Source organism: Gymnogyps californianus, chromosome 1 (assembly GCF_018139145.2).
Source record: "Gymnogyps californianus isolate 813 chromosome 1, ASM1813914v2, whole genome shotgun sequence".
NCBI classification, from domain to species: Eukaryota; Metazoa; Chordata; class Aves; order Accipitriformes; family Cathartidae; genus Gymnogyps; species Gymnogyps californianus.
In genome coordinates this window covers 160,742,774-160,765,753 of record NC_059471.1, presented here as the reverse complement: position 1 = coordinate 160,765,753, position 22,980 = coordinate 160,742,774, and the positions used below count along the sequence as shown (strand labels likewise).

The window sequence follows — 22,980 nt, the reverse complement described above, 5'->3', positions numbered from 1 at the left end:
GACTAGATCAGAAGGGAAACGGACTGAAAGGTCTTGTTGGTGCACCACTACACTCTACCACAAACTGTGTTGTTTGCCTCCTGCAGTGGAGTAAAGTCACTTTGTACACTGTTTACAAATTAAAAAATTTTTATAAGTACTTAAATAGTACGAAATAGTTGGCATTGTATAATGCAGTCAGATGGGTGACAGCTGTTTGATGCATACATGTAGTAATCCCCCTTCATCTTCTTTGCTTTGCCAAATGTTACAGCTCAGCCAGGGGCAAACACTTTCTGATACATGACACACTGAAAGCTGCACAGGTAACTGAGATGATAGCTTTCAGTGAGACAGCGCAGCTACTGGGAGCAATCAATACCTGAAGTCTCTGAGTGCTGAAGACTAATTTAGCCAGAACCCTGGCAAGGAGCATTACCCTGTGTGGCACTGTGTTGACTAGAGTGCTTTGGGTACCCAAACATGAGTATTTAAAGCCAGCTTTGGATTCTCCAAGTAGCATGTCAGAGGCAGTTAGACAAGAACAGGGCTGAAATAAGTGCTCACTGCAGCTGAAATCTCCCTTCTACCCATTCCTCTGCTCTCAGCAGTTCATTCCTTCTTGCTTGTTTTGTGCTGGTGCTGACACTCCCCTGCCCACACTCTGAACTGATTCAACTTGATAAACCAGCAGAAAATCAATACAGAAGAAAAAAGCAAAGTTAACAGGTTAACAAATTAAATTTTCTAAGCAAAGGACCTTTTTGCAGGCAAGGCAATGAGTGATGGGGTATGCAGATGTTGGGGAAGAGGAGTGGAAAGGGAGTGGATGGGGAAATGGCCTTTCACTGCCTTTTTTATGCAGTGAGAAATTAGTTGGCCTCCGCTATATTGCCTCACTGAACTCAGCACCCTGCAACGTAGACAGCCTGTATTTAAGTGATTTTACAAGGTCTGATCATTGGGTGGCAGCTCTGAGCCAATGTTTTTATCTGACAGGGCAGAACTTGGGGAAAAAAAAATGGGTTCTTCTCTGGTTTAGCTAAACCATTCACCAAAATAGCTATTTAAGAACTGTTTCAGTCATCTATAAACAGTCAATGCACTTGAAATATAGATAATCATACCACAGCAATTTGAAACAGAAGAGACCAGTTGCATCCAAGCTTCTGCAGCACTCTCCTCGTACCTTCTGTTTTTTCTTGCAGTAATGGGTATTTCCCAGTTTAGGCTTATGCATCCCTGCAGTTGAGGCACAGGTTATTTTGCAGGATATCAGTTTTAATAAAGATTTCCTGTTCTCCAGCCAATCTTTTTTTTCTTTTCACTCAACCCTCTGACTTCTGCCTATCTCATGCTATCCTGAATGATTCCAACCTTTGGTATCTCCACTGCAAATGATTTTGAATGGCTTATTAAAGAAATGGTAACAACTGTAAGAACAGGAGATGGTCACTGCAAGAACTCTTATCAGAGTCTGCTACCTGCTGTTAAATTCAATCCTTTATGCTGTAAAGCTTGCACTGAAATAAAACTTAAATTCAGAGCTACATCTTTCCTGAGGTAAGCCCAGTATTCCTAAAAGAATGGAGTACTTACTGCTGATCCTGCCTATAATGGGATAAAAGAGAAATCCAGCACTGCTTGAAGTGACTAGAGATCACAACAAAGAGGGAGCAAGTGAATTGACTTCAGTGGATTTCACTCTCGGGCACTGGGGTTGAAATACAATTGTGTCTTAAGTTTAAAGGTATTTAAAACACTTATCCATCAAGAGAGAATGGTGTTTTGAGGGTTAGGAATTACCTGTGGTGTTCCTCTTGATAGTGGTAGAGCAAAGGAGCCATGGAGCAAGAAAGTAAAAAAAAAAAAAAAAAAAAACCAAACCCAAATGGTATGTTCCTCAGGGTTCTCTTTGGGTTTTGTTTGCCACAGACTCCTCTCTGAGGATCTGAAATGTTGAGGAGGCAGCCTGGGACTGCGGGCAGAACCAAGGCTTCATGGGCTGAAGCTGCCAAGAGCAGCGACCCAGTATCAGAGGTGTGATCTCTGCACCTGGAAACAGTAAGAGAGGTTTAAGAGGAACATCTCCTTACAGATGGACAATGGACTCTCTCAGCTCTGGGCAAAACAGGGGAGTGGACTACATTACCAAGAAGCTTTCAGGTTCTATTGCTGATTTTAGTAAACAGGCCTACCAGTGTTTATGCCGAGTTGCCATTTTATCCCTTTTAATAAAATTCCTTTTCTTTTAGACCCTTGGTTTCATTGCTTTTGAGCAGGAAACCTGATTATCCAAGCTCATTATGTGCCCAAGCAAAATAATTTTCTTTTCCTATAACCTGAGAGGCTTGAACTGAAATTGATTACCTATTTTTAGAAAGGAGCCCTAGCTAAATCTGGCTTCTTCCTCTGCCAATCACACCTATCAGGGGAATGCGAAGCAAGCCTATCTAAATGCAGGTACATGGGAATTATGGCCTGTCCCTTTTAGCAAATACACTAATATAACTAAGCAAGGGGTAGGGTTGCTTGAGATCTTTCGCCATGTTGGACTAGAAGCCGGAGAGGAGAGGTAGCATTTGTGGAAAGAAAATGGGATTATAACAGTGTCATTTTTCAAATTTTTGTATTGGTTATCTAAGACCCCTACAACTCCAGCAGGCTTTTCGGAATCTCAAAGCTGGCTATTTTCCTTTCCACAACAGCTTTCTTTAGTATTCTGAAGACCTGAATGACCTCAATATTCTGTGCATTGTCTTCCTTGCCACTGATGGATCCACCATCAGATGCAGGCTATCTGATCATTTTAATGGATTTCCAAAACTTATTTACTTGGTGTGGTGGGTTGACCTTGGCTGGCCACCAGGTGCCCACCAAGCCACTCTATCACTCCTCCTCCTCAAAGGGACAGGAGAGAAAAATATGATGAAAGGCTCGTGGCTTGAGATGAGGACAGGGAGATCACTCAGCAATTACTGTCACGGGCAAAAAAGACTCGACTTGGGGAAATTAATTTCATTTACTGCCAATCAAATCAGAGTAGGATAATGAGACATAAAAAACAAATCTTAAAACACCTTCCCCCCACCCCTCCCTTCTTCCTGGGCTCAGCTTCACTCCTGAGTTCTCTACTTCCTCCCCCTGAGCAGTAGCAGGGGGATGGGGAATGGGGGTTGCAGTCAGTTCATCATGTGTTGTCTCTGCTGCTCCTTCCTCTTCACGTTCTTCCCCTGCTCCAGTGTGGGATCTCACCAACGGGAGACAGTCCTCCACGAACTTCTCCAATATGGGTCCTTCCCACAGGCTGCAGTTCTTCACAAACTGCTCCAGCATGAGTCCTTTCCATGGGGCGCAGCCCTTCAGGAACAGACTGCTCCAGCGTGGGTTCCCCATGGGGTCACAGGTCCTGCCAGAGACCTGCTCCAGCGTGGGTCCTCTCATGGGTTCACAGGTCCTGCCAGGAGCCTGCTCCAGTGTGGGATCTCCATGGGGTCACAGCCTCCTTTGGAGCACATCCACCTGTTCTGGCGTGGGGTCCTCCACGGGCTGCAGGGTGGATATCTGCTCCCCTGTGGACCTCCATGGGCTTCAGGGGGACAGCCTGCCTCACCATGGTCTTCACCCCAGGCTGCAGGGGAATCTCTGCTCCGGCGCCTGGAGCACCTCCTCCCCCTCCTTCTTCACTGACCTTGGTGTCTGCAGAGTTGTTTCTCTCACATATTCTCACTCCTCTCTCCCAGCTGCTGTTGTGCAGCAATTTTTACCCTTTCTTAAATATGTTATCACAGAGGTGCTACCAATGTCATTGATTGATTGGCTCAGCTTTGGCCAGCAGTGGGTCTGCCTTGGAGCTAGCTGGAATTGGCTCTGTCGGACACAGGGGAAGCTTGTGGCATCTTCTCACAGAAGCCACCTCTGTAGCTTCCCCACTACCAAAACCTTGCCATGCAAGTGGCAAGTACTCTTGGGGATCTTTCTGACTCATCTGCGCCTTCTTACTGGTTTTTAGGTTGGGGACAGGGTAGCAATTGCCCATAGTGGACGAAAACTGTTATGGTGCTGCCAGTACCTGCATAGTTAAATATGACTACATAGTTCTCCAACACTGGTTCTTCAGGAAAAAAAAACTCCTTTTCAAAAAATATGTAAAGACATTTTTGCAGGTTCTGAATGTCCATGGAGACCTAAAGGGACAGTAAGATAGTCTCCAAATGTATCCAGGTGCAATTCAGGAGAAGAGGTTGGTGCTTGACCTGAAACTGGGACCATGACACCAGTTTTCCCAGGAGAAAACTCATGGCAAGGGTGGTCGCTGCAGGGCTGGGGCTCCTGTGAGTCACAAGGTAACTCCCCAGCAGTGACAAGTGGCGGACGGGTGGAGTCGCTGGCTGATGGCAGTAACAGGCTCTCTGTGGTGAGGTACTCCAAGGAGCACTGCTGAGGAGATGTGATACAGCTAAGAGCCTTTGGAGATTTCTGCTCTTCTGTTCTCACGTTCGTGCCTTTCCCACAGGCTGGTGGGGCCGGTGAGACTTCTTTCTCGTCGTCGAGGCGCTGCATCGTTTCCTTCTGATCTGGGAGCAGGAGGGGCTGTGGAGGACCTGCTCCTGGCTGTTCTTGCCTCTGTGGAGCCTGGGGACAGTCTTCCTTTGGGAGGGTCACATACTGAAGGGAAACTGATTTCTCACGCGCTCCCACGGGGTCCACTTCCAGGGTCGCCTGCATATCAGGCTGGGAGGACATCACGGGGCTGTACAAGTATGGACCATTGAAAGCAAAGCAAGGGATTGCTGTCTTGGAAGCAATACTTGCATCAGCACTGTTTCTCCTTGAAACAGGAAAGGAATGACCAGCAATCTGACTTGAGCAGGCAACTGGGGCATGCTCTGGCTCATTTAAAGCTTGGTATGAGTTCTGTAGGTCCAGTGCAACAGGAGAAACCTCTGTCTTCTTAGCCTGCCCTTCAGGGAACTCCGCCAAAGTCTTCGTCTGCCTGAATGTGGGGAAGTTAAAAGTTGCTCATGAGAGATATTATGGTGGTAAACTTTAAATATAAAAGAAGCTTAGCTGAAAACACACATAGCTACACAGAGGGTTAGGAAAAATCTTTCTTGGAGAAGCAGGCTAACCCCGATGATAGCAGAAGATTGTATGCCTCCCTCAAAAGCAACTTGTATAGGCTTTTTAGTGACAGAACATTTGATTATATCCTGCCATGACTTAGGGAGCTCTTTGAGACTATCGTCCACAGTGTCACTATAACGTGCTGTTCCCTCACCTGTCCACAACTTGAAGGAAGCTAGCCTGCTCCATCTTCTCTGAAAGGTTGTATTTGTTGAAGTCCAGCTGGCTGCTTGTTGGCCAGTTTCCTAAGCGTACTTTCTGAAAATGAAAAAACAGACATGACAAAAGAGCAGCATCTCACTGGCAGTACAATCAAGAACCGTACATTCCTCATGGACAAAGAAAACAAAGAGGAGAGCCTACCGCATCTGGCAATAGGGACACAACTTCACTAAGATGACTAGAAGCGTGTTCTGTTCTCCAGAAGACGGTTACTTCAAACCCGTATTGCCTTACCACTGACCTAACTACAAGTACTCAGTGAGCCAACTAGGAAAGATGCCCTCCTAGACTTGTTATTTGTGAATAGAGAAGGACTCGTGGGAGATGTGATGGTAGGTGGCTGTCTTGGCCACAGTGACCATGAAAGGATTGAGTCTAAAATTTTCAGAGTAATGAGAAAAAAGGACAGCAGAGTTGCTACCCTGGATTGTGGGAGAGCAAACTTTAAAGCTCTTCAGGGAGCCACTTAGCAGTGTCCCTTGGGAATCTGCTTTGGAGGGCTTGGGAGTCCACGACTGCTGGTCAGTTTTTAAGAACCACCTTTTAAAAGCACAGGAGCAGGCAATTCCAGTGTGTTGTAAGTCAAGCAAGCGGGGCAGACGACCAGCTTGGCTGAACAGGGAACTCCTTCTGGAGCTCCAGAGGAAAAAGAAATTGTACGTTCTCTGGAAGCAAGGTCAGGCTTTGCAGGAAGATCACAGAGCTGTGGTTCGTATATGCAGGGAGAAGACACAAAAGGCCAAAGCTCAATTAGAGTTGAAGCTGGCCAGTGTTGTATCAGACAACAAGAAGGGCTTTTTTCAGTACGTTAATAGCAACAGGAGGTCTAAAGAAAACATTAGACCAATACTTGTTGATGACGGTCACCTGACTAATAGGGATGAAGAAGAAGCAGAGGCATGCAATGCGTTTTTTGCCTCAGTCTTTAATAATACTGAGAGACCTTGGGCTGCCCGGTCCTCTGAGTCAGAGGGCCGTGAGTGCGGGAACAGTGACTTTCCATTTGTGGACACAGAAATGGTAAGGGACCAGCTGTATCAGCTGAATGTTCATAAGTCCACAGGGCCTGATGCGATTCATCCCAGAATCCTGAAGAAGCTAGTGGATGTTACGGCAGGACCCCTCTTGACCATCTACCAAAGGTCTTGGGAGTCTGGGGAGGTCCCTGCTACCTGGAAGCTAGCCAATGTGATTCCAATTGACAAGAAGGGCATGAGGGAAGACCCAGGGAACTACAGACCTGTTTGTTAGTCTAACCCCAGTTCCTGGAAAGATTATGGAGACGATCATACTGGGTGCTATTGCAAGGCAGGTACAGAGTGTGTAACCAGCTGGTCAAAAGAGGTGATTATCCCCCTGTATTTAGCAATGGTGTGGCCTCACCTTGAGTACTGTGTGCAGTTCTGTCCCCACAATTTAACAAGGATTTTAAGGTACTCGAATGTGTCCAGAGGAGGGCAACAAAGCCGGTGGAAGGGCTAATGACACTAGATTATTTCAGTCAGTTAAACTTTGAAAGTCCTGAAAATTTTCTAGCTTGATTTTAAATCACACTGATGCTGACAAGCACAACACAAAGAAGTCTACTAGTGTAAATATAAGAACACAGTTCTGTTGCAGATGACCACAACTTCTCCTAAAAATAAGGCACAGACTAATGAAGACATCTGTTCGTTCTGGACTAGGAGACAAGAAGAGCTCTTAAGATTATGGGAAGTCCTGAAAAAGAGAGAGAAATAACAAACCCTTCATACAGGTACAGTTCCCTCTTACCCCCAGGTAGCTCTGGATCAGGAGACTCTTGCTGGGGTTCGGAATCTTCTCCTCCCACATTTTCTTCTTCCTGCAACAACACCACACAGTTTTCAAGATTTGCTTCTCAACTTGGCTGCAACCAGAAAAGACTGCACCCCGTACACCGTGCTGCTCTGCACAGCCAGGCACCACCAAGGCCCTGGCACGCCACCACCCAACTCCCACCCTTGCACAGGCACGCACAAGGCTGCCCGTTGCACACCAAGGCTCGTCTCCACGGAGACCTCTCTCTCATGGGGGACAAGAAGTTCCTCAGCCTTTATGCCACCCACATGGCCAACACGCTGCCAGGTCTCCTAGTCACAACGCAAGCCTACCTGAGGAAATACTTATAGCTGCAATAAGCAACTATTAGGAAAGTGATGATGAGAGCAGGGAGCATCACTGGGAGCATCACTGGTGGCAGAACTGAAAGAGAGGAAAGAGAAATAGGTATCCACCTGCAGAGTGGCTGCTTCCCGTAACAGGTTTTTCATTCTGGTCACTCTTCATACAAGCAGATGAGGGAAATGTAGGTGGCCTGTCAAGGGCTAGCATCATGAGGCCTTCAAACTGTTGGGATACCCTCCGAAGTGGGACAGACCAAATGTGGCCTGAACAGCTTACTGACCAAAGGAGTTCATCGTTTCCTTTACCGATTCTTTTTTATTTTTTACTGACATCAGAGCAAACCATTTATGCTAACAAAAAGGTCGTTAGGTACCTTACTCCACCATGAACAACAGGCATGTCTTCAGGCTTCGTAGGTCTGCCTTACTCTGCGCAGTGCTGAAGAGAAGGGGTCTCAGAGATTTTCTAAGAGCGAGCTTCCTCTGCTAATGGCCGTAACTGATCATCAACAACATAGCGATTTCTTCCTGAGTACACTCATCAAAAATTGCCTACTGTCTTACCACTACAAGCTTCCTCAGGGCAAATCATCTAAGATCGTATTACTTTGGGCACAAGACCACATGATAGCAGATATTCTGCCTCTAAGTCCAGAAACAGCAAAAACATGTAAAGGTTTTATCCCCAGTAGACTCTACTGTGTGTTTTATGCAACCCTATAGTCACTCTGCAAATTAAAGACGGATGGCTTATATTCTGTCTTCTTGCAGTCTCGGGCTCTTCAGTCACTGATAGCAGAATGGACTACTGGAATCAGGAAACAAGGATGATCTTTTGGGCAGGATCTTTGCTCAATTCTCCATGTGGAAAACTTTACGGTTGGTTGTACTCACCTTGGGAAGGGAAGTAGGAAAGAAGCTTAAAAGGTTCTTTTAATTCCTGCTCACCTCCTTCATTAGCATTGCTGCTGTACTGCAAGGATGCAGACAGGACAGCTACCTTGTTGTCCTGCTTTCAGCTGGAACAGAGTTAATTTTCTTCCTAGTAGCTGGTATAGTGTTATGGTTTGGATTTAGTAGGAGAATAATGTTGGTAACACAACTTTTTAGTTGTTGCTGAGTAGTGTTTATACTAAGCCAAGGATTTTGCAGCTTCTCATGCCCAGCCAGCAGGAAGGCTGGAGGGGCACAAGAAGCTGGGAGGGGACACAGCCAGGACAGCTGACCCAAACTGGCCAAAGGAATATTCCATGCCAAATGATGCCATGCCCAGTATCTAAACAGGGGGGAGTTGGCCAGGAGGGGCGGATCGCTGCTTGGGAACTAACTGGCCATCGGTCAGCAAGTGGTGAGCAATTTCATTGTGCATCGCTTGTTTGTATATTCTAATTCTTTTAGTATTATTATTGTCATTTTATTATTATTTTTCTTCCTTTCTGTCCTATTAAACTGTCTTTATCTCAACCCACAAGTTGGGGGGTTTTTTTCCGATTCTCTCCCGCATCCCACTGGGTGGGGGGGGAGTGAGCAAGCGGCTGCGTGGTGCTTAGTTGCCAGCTGGGGTTAAACCACGACACTTCTTAAGCGACCCCAGCTAGCTCATGGCTGGACCTAACTTCAACCCCAGCTGAGGGAATGTCTTTCTTTCCCTATAGAGGCATTTCAGCCATTAACAGCCCACAAAACCTTACAGAAGTAGCCTGCAGGAAAGTACCATTCTCAGTCTTCCAGGTGAACTCCTCACTCCATTCACTCCAAGGCCCCTCATAATCTAGAGGCGTATTCACCCTAGCACGCATTTTCCCCCTATATTCTGTAGATGATGCCAGCATCTGCAGGGTGAAGATGAAGGGAGGTTCATCGTTGCTGATATTTAACTTCTGGGGAGTCTGGGGAGAAGAAAGAAGTACAAATGACAGAGGTGAGAGGAACCGTCCTTCCCATTTGCCCAGCAAAGAGAAGTCCAGGACTCCGGCACTTTCTAAGACTTACCTTTTTGTATTGGTTGTTTTTCCAGTACTCGACTTGGTATCTCTGTTTTATGGAGCTATATCCCAAAGCGTGTTTTATCCACCTCAGTTCATACTCTTGGTTCTCTGTCACTGTTACTGACACATTTGCAGGCGGCAGCACCTTAACTGCAACACACAGAATGTCTCAGAGTACCTATCAACATACTGGTCCAGCACTCCCTTTCACCACTGTGAACAGTTTCCAGAGACTGAAAACAATGTTGTTTTATGCAATGTAAGAAGTCAGCTTTTTAACACTTCTTAATTCTCCACATCTTCATTTTCTAGTCAAATACAATAAACCAGTAGACCATTAAATAACAGAAAATCCATATCCATTAATATTGACAGCACTCCCTGTGTACAGAAAAGCAGTAAAGCAATATTTGGGACATCTGTACTAGTCCACCACATTTCCAGAGATTCCCAGCTCTCTTGCAGCTACTACCTGCTACTTTCACCCACTGCAGGAGCCCTGCCAGCTTTAGTCTGTGAAAAGTAGCACCAGTACCTCCAGATACACGCAGGCGGAGATGATCCACCTGGCCCATCTCGCTCAGCAGAGGAGTCCTACCTCATCCAGTGCTCCAGGGGCCACTGCACACAACCCGCAAGAGCTCCACTGGCTTCTTGAGAAATCACATAGTGACACACACACCTCTCACCGCAGCTCCCTGTCACCTGGGACACCCATGAAGGTCAATCACAGAGACGCCAGCAGGGTGACAGTCACTTACTGAGGAACTCTGGGTCACAACCTGAATTTCTGCACAGCAGTTTCCACCGCCGCCACCTTCCTCAGAGTAACAAGTGCCCCTGAGGAGCTCCACACCTTCAAGCCACCTCTCCCAGACCTCTGACCTGACACAGCGTCCAGTTCCTTTCTTCATCAGTCCTGGTCCCTTCCTCTTCCCACCCACTTTTCCTCATCACTGCTGTCCTCAGCCCTACTTGCCCAGCCAGGCATCTGTCCAAGAAACTCCCAGGAGAAGCGAGAAACAACACAGCAACTCACTGTTCTTGTAGGCTTCAATCAGTTTCTCCTCCGTCTTGGCCCGGACAGACACATGGTACTGGCTCTGACTGCTGGAGTTGCTAACACGGATCTCACAGCTCTGCACCACATACGGGATGTGGGGCAAAGCCTTCTCGTGCACAGGAGAGCACTCTTCTTCTCTGAGGGGAAAAAAAGAGGTTGTGCTGAGATTAGGGGGAACAGAACAGAGCAGAAACTCCATGGGAGAGGCGCAGGCACACTGCCATGGGCAGAGCACGTACACTGATGCCGGAGTGGCCCTGAAGAACAAGCCAAAGAGGACAGAGGTGATGATCGCTTTCTTCACTTCCCAGCTGCACGTCAGACGATCTGCACCATTGAAGAGGCAGCGAAGGTTCCTGGGCTGAAGGCCACCTTCAGAGAAGACAAGAGCAAGCTAAGTGACAGGAAAGGTCTGGCTTCTCAGACAGCGCTTCCACCCCTGCACGGCCTCGCTCCGTCCCACGCTACCTTCAGGGGTCTCCCATGACGCCTCCACGCTCCACTCGCTGTACTGCCCAGAGAAGCCACTGGCCTGCCCCGGTCTGGCTCGCACACGGGCAACGTACCTGCTCCCCGGGACTAGGTCCTCGCGGCTGAGATGGCAACGTGTGGTGTTGGAGAGCAAGAGCGAGGCAGCTTTCTGTTGTTGGGGGAAAGGAGGGAGAGAGGGGAGGGAGGAAATTCGGGAGTCGGGGATATGGATGCTTAAAAACTAAAAAAAAAAAAAAAAAAACCAAAGAGCCCATCCTCCTGGAAGGGGAAGCAGCTTCAAATGTATTTTGCCATTTTCCACATGAACCCACAGGCTCCTGTCGCAACGTGATTTAATTCTATTTGGGAGGGATTCAGAGCAAAATCAATTCCAACTCAAAACCCAAGCACAGTGGGTTTTTTTTTCAGTGAAGAACAGATCTTTGCATTCAATTCAGGACAAATGGTATTTGCAAACAGAAAGAGAGCCCCTTCCACCTGACCTGAAACAACATCTGTTGCATCTCCTCACAGTGCCTGAGAATGGAAAGGCTGTTCATTTGCACAACTTTTACCACAGGCTCTCAACCACCCAAAAGGGTGCAGCCCAAACCAGGACAGCCCAGCTCCTCCGCTCTTACCTCCCAGGACTCCCACTCCCGCTTGTAAGTGACTTCATACTCCAGCACGTTGCCCAGCCCTTGGCTTCCATCAGCTGCTTTCCAGGTCAGTAAGAAGTCTCCTGATCTCATCAAGCTGACTGAGAGGTTTTGAGGTGGGAGGGTCTGAACTGGAAGGTGAAGGTACAACCCATGAGAGGAGATAGTGAGGACAGGGACATGAAGTGGGGAAGAAAATGCCTAGCTGATGTTCTCTGAGTGACAGAATCTGGATATTTAACAATTTCCCTGGATTGCTACAAATAATCCATGATTCTTTTTCACCACATAGTGCAAACTCCTGGGAAGGGTATTCATGAACAGACCCTTCCCAAAGACCTGGGAAATATATTCATGAACAAAAGAGTAAAGTAGGGAGAGCAGTGCTGCTGTGCAGCTTTATAGCAACTTCATGAAAGAATATGCTGTAATGCATGTAGAGCATGGTGCTGAAACAGAAGGCTTTTTTGGTGTCTTCCCCCAGTCCCATCAAGACACTGGTTACGTGGCAGGTCTACCCCCATTTTTTCCATTGTAGTCATTGAAGGTTGTGTTGGGTTTGTGTGGTGGGCTTTTGGTAGCGGGGGAGGAGCTACAGGGGTGGCTCCTGTCCGAAGCTGCTAGAAGCTTCCCCGGCTCCAAGTGGGACCCACCTCTGGCCAAGGCCGAGCCCATCAGCAACAGCAGTATTGCCTCTGTGATAGCATATTTAAGAAGGGGAAAAGACTGCTGAAAAACCTGCAGTGGAGAGAGGAGTGGGACGTGAGAGAAACAGCCATGCAGACACCGAGGTCAGTGAAGAAGGAGAGGGAGGAGGTGTGCCGGAGCAGAAGCTCCCCTGCAGCCCATGGAGGACCCCACGCGGGAGCAGGTGGCTGGGCCTGGAGAAGGCCGTGACTCTGTGGGAAAGCCCACGCTGGAGCAGTTCGTGGAGGACTGCAGCCCATGGAAAGGACTTGCCTTGGAGAAGCTCATGGAGGGCTGACCCCTGTGGGAGGGACCCCACGCTGGAGCAGGGGAAGAGTGCGAGGAGTCCTCCCCCCGAGGAGGAAGGAGCAGCAGAAACAACATGTGATGAACTGACTGCAACCCCCCTTCCCACCCCCCTGTGCCACTCGGGGGGGAGGAGGTAGAGGAATCGGGAGCAAAGCTGAGCCTGGGAAGAAGGCAGGGTAGGGGGCAAGGTGTGTTTTTAAGATATGGTTCTATTTCTCATTATCCTACTCTGATTTGATTGGTAACAAATTAAATTGATTTCTTTTTCCCCAAGTTGAGTCTTTTTTGCCCATGACCATAATTGGTGAGTGATCCCTCCCTGTCCTTGTCTCAACTCATGAGCCTTTTGTTGTATTTTCTCCTCCCCATCCCACTGGGGCGGAGGAGTGAGTGAGCGGCCGCATGGTGCTTTGTTGCCAACTGGGCCTAAACCACAATAAAGGTAGACTCATTTTTGTCTATCCTGAATGCACTGAATTTGAAGGTGGTAGTGTGGCCTTATAGCCATTTAACTTCACTCTTGCTTACGTTTCAGGTTAAGGGCTGATGTAAGTATCTTTTTAGGATTAGATATTCAATACATTAATCTGAAAAACTTTTAAATACTCAAGAGTAGAGACAAGACTTAGTGGTTCATCTTTACCATTCTGAAACAAGTAGACAGTTAGCTCTGCGTGTAGTGTCAGGTCAAATTTGAAGCTGTAGTTTTCTTGATCATATTCATGGATGTGACACACCCAGTGCATTGTGAAGTTCTGGCAGTCAGCGTGGTTTTCACCTTTGTGGGACTTGCAGGTCATTTCTTTGTTCCTGATTACACAGAAAAAAGCATGACTATCTGAATAGGATGCTGCTAGATGGCCCAAAGTGTGGTTTCTGAAACCTTCCCCACATCCTATTTTATTCTGTTTCTAAATCAATGTTTATCACTGCATTATGTTGGCGTACTCCTGTAGTTCATTAAGTGACATGAATAGATTCTCTAATGTCAAGCACGTCTGCTTTATTCTCTCTTCCTTTCCTCAAAGGAAGATGCACTCACAATAACTATCTTGGGTTGGTAGGTGTCTGGGCCCTGAGCACAACCTCTTTCACACACACACCCCCCTGCAAGGGGTTTGGCTACCCATGCTCAAGGCTGTTTAAGCTGGAATCAGCCTGACTGAGAGCCTCCCCACCTTCACTCAGAAGCTGCTTTTAATTTCAGGCCCTTGCCTTTGGTCCTTGCCTGAGCTATGACGCAGCCCTATCTGTGATGGTGATACACATTGCTGATTGTGATCCATGGAATTGACTTCCGAGCTTGACCTTAAGCCTGGCTACTGGATAAGGACTTCCTTGGGGATCTGGAGTGATGGCTGATCCTGGTCACTCTCACTGTTCTGCTTTTCTTGTTACTGTGGGATTACACCATTGTCAATGAGGTCAATGCCTTGCTGTCACCCTCAGCTCCTAGCTCACCTTCCCCTAGCAAGCAAAGCTTGTTGCTTCTATAACAGTAGGGTTGGCAGTTTACATGTGTACATGTGTGTGTTGTGTTATGCTATGCTTACACTAGAGAAGTCAAAGAAGGTAAGCCAAAGAAATGCAGCTAGCAGTTGGGACAGAAGTTTTGTCAGGACTATGGGACTGCAGTCCTCCTGCAAAAAAAAATTCTTTCCATTGAGACTGTGGAGTCCTTTGTGCCACAGGAACACTTCTGTGGTTTGCAGACTTCAATCCACAGCAAACTGCTAACATTTGGAATGTGATTCAATACTCTAGGGACTGTAAGGGGCACCTTCTCCATTGACTTCAACAGCTGCCAGGTCAACTCATTATTGAATCCTACAGCTCTTTCTCAAAAATAAAACCAAGATAACTTCTTCCTATTCTTGTTTCACATGTTTTCCTCCCACCCTCCAATCTCTCTGCTGTTTACCCTTCCATCTCCTGCTTCTACTATTATTCTTTTTCTCCTTCCCCTATCTCTTAGTTCTTCTCTGTCCCTTCCTCTCCCTCATACTCTCCAGTTTGACTGTTCTGTCTTCCTCTTGAAAGGAAGCAGAAGTAGCAAAAAGATAGTGCAAGACGTAGCCTAGTATCTCTGAGAGGAAACCCGATGAGTCTAACAAACATGTACAACTTCTGTTTTTCTCACAGTTTGTTCTGTAGAAATTATTTCAACATAGCTATGCTCTTACTGGCATAAGGAAGAAGAAGCGTTCTTTGCCATTCTGATTAGTTATTATCACCACTGCATCTAGTGTAACACATCCTTCTCCACTCGGGTGCAATAATTAACATGTCCTGCCATATTCTGTGTGTGTGCTCTCATAGCAAAAGCAGGGGAGAGTGATTGAAAAGAGAATGAAAACAACTTGATTAGCATGCTCTGCTTCCTGTTCTTCCTCATCCTGTACAGATCCAACTTTCTCCCTAGCCTGGACGTAACACTGGTGTCTGCAGGCTGGATACTATGCGGGCTGCAAGCCCAGTCCACTGTCCTTTTGCCCAGCTCCATCTCTTAGGTTCAGCAGCCAAGCCCCTTCAGACCCTTCACACAACACCAGCCAGGCACTTACTCTTCACAGCAGTTGTTCAAGTTCAGAGTCACATTCACGAATTGATGAGCCTCTGAACACTCCATCCATGTGCAAGTTGTAAGAGATATGTAGTCGTTATAACACTGCAGGGTCTGCATTGGGATGCTCTCTGAAAAGAGGAAACAATCAGAAGACAGATGGGGCTAAAGGAGGTAGTGGGAAATGGTAAAATGAACACAAGCTCTGCTACTGTACTGGAGAAGGCAGAGACAGAGAAGTGAGGAGCTGGGTGATGAGATCTGCTGGGAATCTCCCCGCTGTTGTTCAGCTCATACTGCATGGATTTCACAAACAAAATTTGGCCCTTCAAGGGAAAGCCTGAAGGCAAGAAGTCTCCAACAGCAGCCGCTGCTCTTAGAGTAGGCTGGACTGTCATTATGTTGCCATTTATCAGAATTTTATTGTGAATCTTAGGACTTAGAAAGCCTCAACTTTTTGACTCTCCTTGTTTGTAAATCAAAATGGTCATGCAAGAAAAATAGGATTCTGGTCTACAACCTGTGAAGAAAAGCTGGAATTGTTCTGTAATAGGTAAAATTAATTTTCAAGAAATATTCTAATTCAAAAGATAAGTCCAAAGGGTTAAGCTTGGTGTTTTTAAGCCTCATTGGACTTCATGCCTTTGAAGCAAAAGGGCCTCATAACACTGGCTAAAACCTCAACCACATCTTCCCCTTTCTGTTCCCCACCCCCGACAGGAATCACAGCCATTCTGATACAGTGAACTATGATCTAAGACTTCAGACTCTACCTCTGTTTCTCTTCCTGAACTGCAGAGGCCTGATGTGCCATGAAACTCCAACACAGATGGAAAGTTGGTCAAGCACAGAAAGCCTAAAAGAGCAGCTCTCCCCAACGAGAAGCCTGTTGTCTCCTATGAATGATCTTTTGATATTCCCAGCAGGAGGAAATGAGAGCACCAAGACCAACTGGGCAATGCTGAATGGGGATTTATTTAGCTGAGCACTCACATCAGCATCAGTGTCCTAGGATCAGCATAATTCTGAGTCCTGGTAAATCTCTGCATAGTTTTGCAATAAACAAGGGTCCAAGCCAAATGGGAGGACCCCCAGGACCTAGGCAGTGTAGTGTTGACTTTTGTACCCCTTAACGACAGAAAGAATCTGAGAGACATTTAGAAAAATAACTTCTCAGAACATAAAATTATAGGTTTTAAAAAAGCCAAACAAATTCACTGCTCTTCTAGCAGTCAAGAGATGTCTCAGTAGAAAGGCAGTAAGTGCAAGATATGAGTGAGTGATTTATTGTTTAAGGCAAAAAAACAGATGCCTCATTAAGCAGGACATTCGTCTTTGCCTTTGTGAGTTGTTATCGCAGTGAATACATTCATGTGCCCACCCAATAAGCCCACTTGCCTTAGCAAGAGTTATGCCTGTAGGAAGTCATATGCAAAGATGAGAGACACCCACTCTGGTTAGCTACAATGACATTTAAGTCACAGAAAGGAGAAAGCTTCCTGACAAGGAAAACATATTTCAAAAATCTAGCGGCTGAAAAATTTGTGTCCCTCTATCAGTAAACAAACATATCTCATAGGTGGATTTGCAGAGAACCTGCTTTTCCTTTTTCTTTTGTGAAAAAGCTCTTTGCAATGAGGAGCTGTGTCTGTGTTGAGGAAAGGTGACTGTTAACCTGGGAAAATGAATGTGCCCTTCCCTGAGAATTCAAACTCCAAGAACAGGCACTGGAGTTGTCTCTGCTATGATGGAAACTACTGACCCAGGGTCAGCTTGGTTGAGACCTCTGTTTTTCAGAAACAGCAGCCAAGAGATGGTGAGGAATGATTTTGCCATTCCTAGCAGCCCTAGGACAGCTGATGCCTAATCTTGCAAGAAACACCTGTGCCCAAGCCAAGTCACTTTCAGGTCCAAAAAGTGAAATATGCTGCAAAGACAAGGTTGTTTCAGTCATCGTAGGGTTATTGCTTGAGAGACCACAGAGTCCATGGCATTCAGTACTGCAAATCACATGTTAGGCAAGGGAGCATAATTCTGCCAAGTACCAGAGATACATTTCTATCTCTGGAAAGACAGGTGTGCAATGGGTATGTTTTTCAATACCTTTTATTTCAATACCTTTTATTCAATACCTTAGAGCCTCCAACACTTATGAGTGATGACTAAGTTCCTCACTCGCACAGGTGCTGTGCCTCTGCTCTGCCAGCTGTATTATCAACCAGCTACCAGCTCCCTGTCTCTTAGGAAGCAGCTAGCTCTCACTCCAACTCTAAAGAAAAGGAAAGTATCACTTGGAGGCAGGACAAGTCAACAGACATAACAAAGAGACACCTATTGTTGAGGAAAAAAGGCAGGTTGGGAAAAAAATTTTCTTTTGATATAAACCAAAACGATACCTAACAATGGGACAGGCAAAGTCACAGCTCATACTGGTAATAGTCAGGCCTACTCAGATGTGAAACTTCGTGACTAGTCAATTTAAGTAAATATACTAACAGGCTTTGAACATTGTCTAGCCCATGAAGTTTGAGGTCTTGCCTAAATACCATTCACAACTCCCATTGACATAAATCTGGAGTGTTTGGTATAGCCCTGGTAATTACATATGTGTACACTCACAGAGTGTCCTTCTCTTTCTGTCACCAAGATGAAAGCAGAAAATAAAGGGAGGATGGAGAAATATCAGGCTAAAAGAAAAGGAACAATAATAGAAAAGAAAGGAGGAAAAAATAGCAGCAAAGAATTTGAAACTCACCTCGAATAGTTCCAATCCCCAAACCCAAGCATAGAGCCAGAAGAAGACTGATGAGCTCTCTCATTTTTAGACCTTTGCACACAAGCATGATCTTATATCAGGCAACAACTCCCTGCATCACTGGCTGTTCTTCCTCAAATGCATGCTCAATAGCCACTGTTCTTCCTTCTTTGTCACCGGTTGTAGCTGAAACCAAAATTCATGTGGTTAGCTGGGAGAGCCTTGGGCCTTTTGTTGGCCCCAAACCACCTCTTCCATCAACACTAACATGATCTCTCAGAGTAGCTTCATATGAAGATAATTTATTAATGGGAAAACTTTCTGCCTCTTCACCGAGGACAAGGACAAAGCTTGCTGTTTGGAACTAATGATAGGATTTTCCACCTCCTTCCTTCACTTTGAGAGTAAGAAATAACCCCTAAGTTATGAGAAGGAATTAATTATCCGTGTTGATTCACCCATCTGATCCATACAAAGTTCACACTGCTGTTCCACTGAATCACGAACCTGCCCAAAAAGAAACACTTCCTTGCCTCTCTTACCACTCCTACTCACAAAAATGTACTTCTGGTGAATTGAGAGATCCAGCCCTCCTATTTCTTCATTTTAAGACCTGATTCACAGGGCTGTTAAGTCCTTGTTTGTTTGAAGAGAGAGGGCTACTTGCCAATTCCTTCCCCACAGTAACGACACGTTTGCCTTACCTGAATGCTGAGTGGTCTTCAAGGCAGGTGCTTCACAGCAAGTGGTTATTTGACTCTCCCATTTATCACTTCCAAGGAGCTGGTGCAAATGCAACTGCCAGTGGGACACCCACAGCCCTACCCCTTCAAATGAGCCTGTGCTCTGTCTCCCTTTCAGTTGTGTTGTTGTAGCCTTCAGCACCAGAGGCACGTTTGATTTGTTCTCTCTGATCTTTCTGTTTATAGCATAGGTCCAGCAACTAGGTTCCTGGTCAGATGTCATACAGTTAAGAGGAAGAGGGAAGGAAGTACTTTTCACTGTTATATTTTGCTTAAACCATTTCCAAGAAATGCGACTAATTTTTCCACAAATAAGATGTAATGATATCTTAACAGAGGCTGAACTTTGCTGCTTGTTCTCTTTTCTGCTGATCTGCACTCAAAATCTGTCCTTTATATCATCGTTCTCCTTGTGTGCAATGTTTTCTGAAAGGAAAATTAATTGCCATAAAGTTAAACGGTCATTAAATAAAACATTAGTTTACATTGTGAATGTTGTCTTGAAGACACATTGCTGTTGCTAAGCCTGAGCTGTATAAAACTGTCTCCATCCAAATAGTAGCACTAGAATTGTGGATTCTACTTAAACCAAACCCACACTCTTAAGGGATTAAAATTCAAGCCACACTCTGATTACGTATTTTAATTTAAGTGATAATATCACTCTGCATCAGTAGAAGTGAGGGAAATATACACTCAGATGGAGACAGTGTAATTTAACATATATTTAGATCTGCTTTTTAATCTTAGGAAAAAAAGGAAGGGGAGTGGTGACATCTAAAGAAGTGAGAGGCGGTGAAGTTTCTTACTGCTTTCTCTAACCTAGACTGCAGTCTCTGTGAAGAGACTACTATAGGTTTGGGCAGTACCTTTATCAATTGGAAGTACCGGAGTCCAGGAAAATTTGGATTACATCTTTTGCAGCATACACAATTTCTTATGAATCAGTGGCAGCTGGAAGTGCATTAGAAAAATTTTTAAAAAGCTAAAAAAAAAGCAGAGTAAGCCAAAAAGAGGAAAAAGAAGGGAAAGCTACTTGGCAATAATTTTCAGGTTATGCTGTAAAAGTGAACGTTGCACACAGCGTATGGACATGAGCTTGAGAATGGAAACTTTTTGTCTTCGCAGTCCCCAAAGGGCACACTTGCACTCTCCTTCTCTTCATGTCTTTCACAGATAAAAAAGAGGTGTAAGCTTATCCCTTCATTTTCTTCTTAACAGGCAGAAGAATTATCCCACTTACATGCAGAGACCTCAGTGGAGAAAAATGAGGATTGGTAGTGAATACCCATGTACTATGTCTCTTGAAACTTCAGTCATTCATAAGTAATTGCTTTCTCTTCTTTTCATGCTTGTTAAGCACACTCACACCGCGTGTGATTCCAAGCAGTACTCTGTTACTCTTCTCACTTAATTTACTCCAATTAGGTTTTGGCATCCCTAGACACAAAGGATCTACCTATCAGATGGAGTGCTTCGGCAATAGAGCAATGCTTGGTGAACGTGAGATTACAGTTCCCTTGGATGGAACTGAGGCATGCCTCTTCAGCGAAGCTGCTACAGTAACTTGAGCTTGCATGGAGTGTGACCAGATGAGTGATAGCAAATTCACCGTGCTAGTCTCATAGCAGAGTCTGACACCATCAGTTACCTTGTTAGTTTGCACAGAAATCACTGTGCCAAGACATACCTATGCTTCAAAGGCCTGAAGAGCTTTGGCTTCGGAAAGTTGAAAGGCAACTTCCTCCATATAATCAGGCTGTGAAGTGATGCCTTTCTTTTTAAAGGCCTCACAAAGGGAGTTAACTGGCACGTTAATTCCCTATCTAAAGTGAAATCCAGTGACAACCTTTAGCAGCAGCTTAGGGTAGGGGTTCAAGAAAACTCTTCTGATTCAAAGACCAGGTAGGAGGGATGAGTCTAAATCCCTGGATTTCTCCTGCTCTGTTTGCTGAGCCATAGTGAAAGCAACTTTCATGGGTATATATGAAAAGCAGTGAGCAGACAGCCATAAATTCAGTGGTAACCTCTTTGGGACTACTGGGAAGGGCTCTTTGACCAGAAAGACTTTAATTAATCCTTTCAGAAAACACATAATCGTGAATTGACAAGGCACCAAAAGGCCATTTGTTAGTCAGTTAAAATCTTTTATCCCAAAGTGAGATATAACTTGACTGAATGGGTGGTGTCCTGGTTTCAGCAGGGACAGAGTTAATTTTCTTCTTAGTAGCTGGTATAGTGCTGTGTTTTGGATTTAGTGTGAGAATAATGTTGATAACACACTGATGTTTTAGTTGTTGCTAAGTAGTGCTTATCCTAAGCCAAGGACTTTTCAGTTTCCCATGCTCTGCCAGCAAGCAGGTGTGCAAGAAGCTGTGAGGGAGCACAGCCGGGGCAGCTGACCCGAACTAGCCAAAGGGATATTCCATACTGTAGAATGTCATGCTCAGTATATAAACTGGGGGGAGCTGGCTGGGAGGGGCGGATCGCTGCTCAGGCATCGGTCAGCAGGTAGTGAGCAATTGCATTGTGCATCACTGTTTTTTTTAACTTGAGTCTTATTTATTTTTATTTTTATTTTTTTTATTTCCCTTTTTTTTTGTTATATTCCTTTTCATTACTATTATTATTATTATTATATTTCATTATTAGTATTATTATTGTTAGTATTATATTTTACTTTAGTTATTAAACTGTTCTTATCTCAACCCACGAGTTTTACCTTTTTTCCTGATTCTCCTCCCCATCCCACCTGGGGGGGGGGAGGAGTGAGGGAGCGGCTGTGTGGTGCTCAGTTGCTGGCTGGGGTTAAACCACGACAGATGGACAAGTCAAGCCTTTCAGCTCCAAGACATGAGGATGAAACCAAATCATCCTTTAGACATTGTGTGGGTCTTGTCATATCTGTATAGGCCATCCATAGCCTCTTTTGCACTCAGTGGAAGTTCTGTCTGGCATGTAATGTCATAGGTTCATATCACAGTAGCCAGGTATCCCTGGGTGGGCTGAGTGGACCTCATCTGCTAGATCTGGTCTTCACCTCCAGGAGGAGGTCACCTCCCAAATAGTGGTCCTGGGTGACATGAACGCTAGCCAACACTGTGCCATGAGTCACTCAACAGATACCATGTGCAGCAAAGGTTGATAGGTGTCTTAATTAGGATGGGCTCCCTTCAGGAGCAGAAAAAGGAAAGTATCTATCTCCTTCATTTCTAATAAAATTAAGATCATGACCAAGTAAATAAAAACATGGACAAACATTTTACTAGAAAAGATGCATGCAGTTGAAAGATGGCACATACCACAAGGAATCTAGACATTCTCTTAGTAAGTGCTAAGAAAGACCCAATGGTTATGGCCCATATGCACACCACCAACAAAGAAACAGCAGGCAAGAGGTCCTGAAAGCAAAATTTAAACCAGGAGGCTAAAAATGCGGTCCTACATAGTAGCATTCTTCAATGGTCATGATTTTATACACTGTGTCAGATAACAGAGGCTCAGCGCATGATTGATTAAACTGTGTAGGGAAAAGGGGATTATATTTACTAGTATCTGGTAAATTTTTGAAGCAGATTAAGTTTATATAAGATGAGTTCCACCTAATCAAAACAGAATCAGTGCTGCTGACATTCAAGATTAAAAACACTATGAGGCAATTTTAAAATGAAAACCAAGGAAATCATGCCAGATGTGGAAAGTAAATTGTTAAGATTGATATATCTGTGTGGTCTGAAATCACAGAAAGCCTATGACTTAAAAAATGGATAGAATAGCAGGTAAGAAAAAAACAAAGAAAAACACTAACCCAGGTAAGCAGAGCATATAAAACTATGCAACAAAATCAAGACAAATGCCGAAATATGTCTATACAAATACTTCCCTTTTGAAATATGGTTTAAATGGCAGAATCATTGGCAAATGCCTTTGTTAAAAAAAACCAAAATATAATAGGCATTATGGAAGTTTGATGAAAAGAAGATATTCAGTGGAACACTCATACATAAATATACATTTTGTACAAGAAGAGTAGTTTGCATTTACACATTAATGCTAAAGAAAGTATAGTGTCAAACAGAGTATGTGTCAACAGTTGTGTTGTACTACAGAATTTCAATGGCTGCAGAATTTCATTCCACACTGAAAGGAACGGTATACTGTTAGTGCTATGCTATCAATCATCTGACCAAAAGGAGGTGAGTGAAATGCTAGAGACGACCAGAGACCCTGAAGGGCAGACAAACAGTAACAATGGAACAGTCCAATCATA

At 45.0% G+C, this 22,980-nt stretch overlaps 1 protein-coding gene across 1 annotated transcript; it reads right to left on the bottom strand.

The window, feature by feature from the left end:
* Window positions 1-4,116: 4,116 nt before the first annotated feature.
* Window positions 4,117-18,031, bottom strand: LOC127018480 (cytokine receptor common subunit beta-like). The gene is made up of 13 exons (XM_050900192.1): window positions 17,968-18,031; window positions 15,214-15,343; window positions 13,293-13,459; window positions 11,636-11,784; window positions 10,992-11,163; window positions 10,763-10,895; window positions 10,500-10,660; window positions 9,465-9,610; window positions 9,187-9,361; window positions 7,461-7,551; window positions 7,102-7,171; window positions 5,261-5,364; window positions 4,117-4,975 (listed from the first exon to the last, which is right to left on the bottom strand). The coding sequence occupies exons 1-13, from the start codon at window positions 18,029-18,031 to the stop codon at window positions 4,117-4,119; spliced, it is 2,421 nt and encodes an 806-aa protein (XP_050756149.1).
* Window positions 18,032-22,980: the final 4,949 nt, after the last annotated feature.

Coding starts and splice junctions, on each gene's coding strand:
- LOC127018480 (XM_050900192.1), bottom strand. CDS start 18,031: ATGAGAGAGCTCATCAGTCTTCTTCTGGCTCTATGCTTGGGTTTGGGG. Junction 7,552..9,186: donor CACCTGGAAGACTGAGAATG/GTACTTTCCTGC, acceptor CCTCTCTTTCAG/TTCTGCCACCAGTGATGCTC. Junction 5,365..7,101: donor TGATCCAGAGCTACCTGGGG/GTAAGAGGGAAC, acceptor TTTCATTTTCAG/AAAGTACGCTTAGGAAACTG.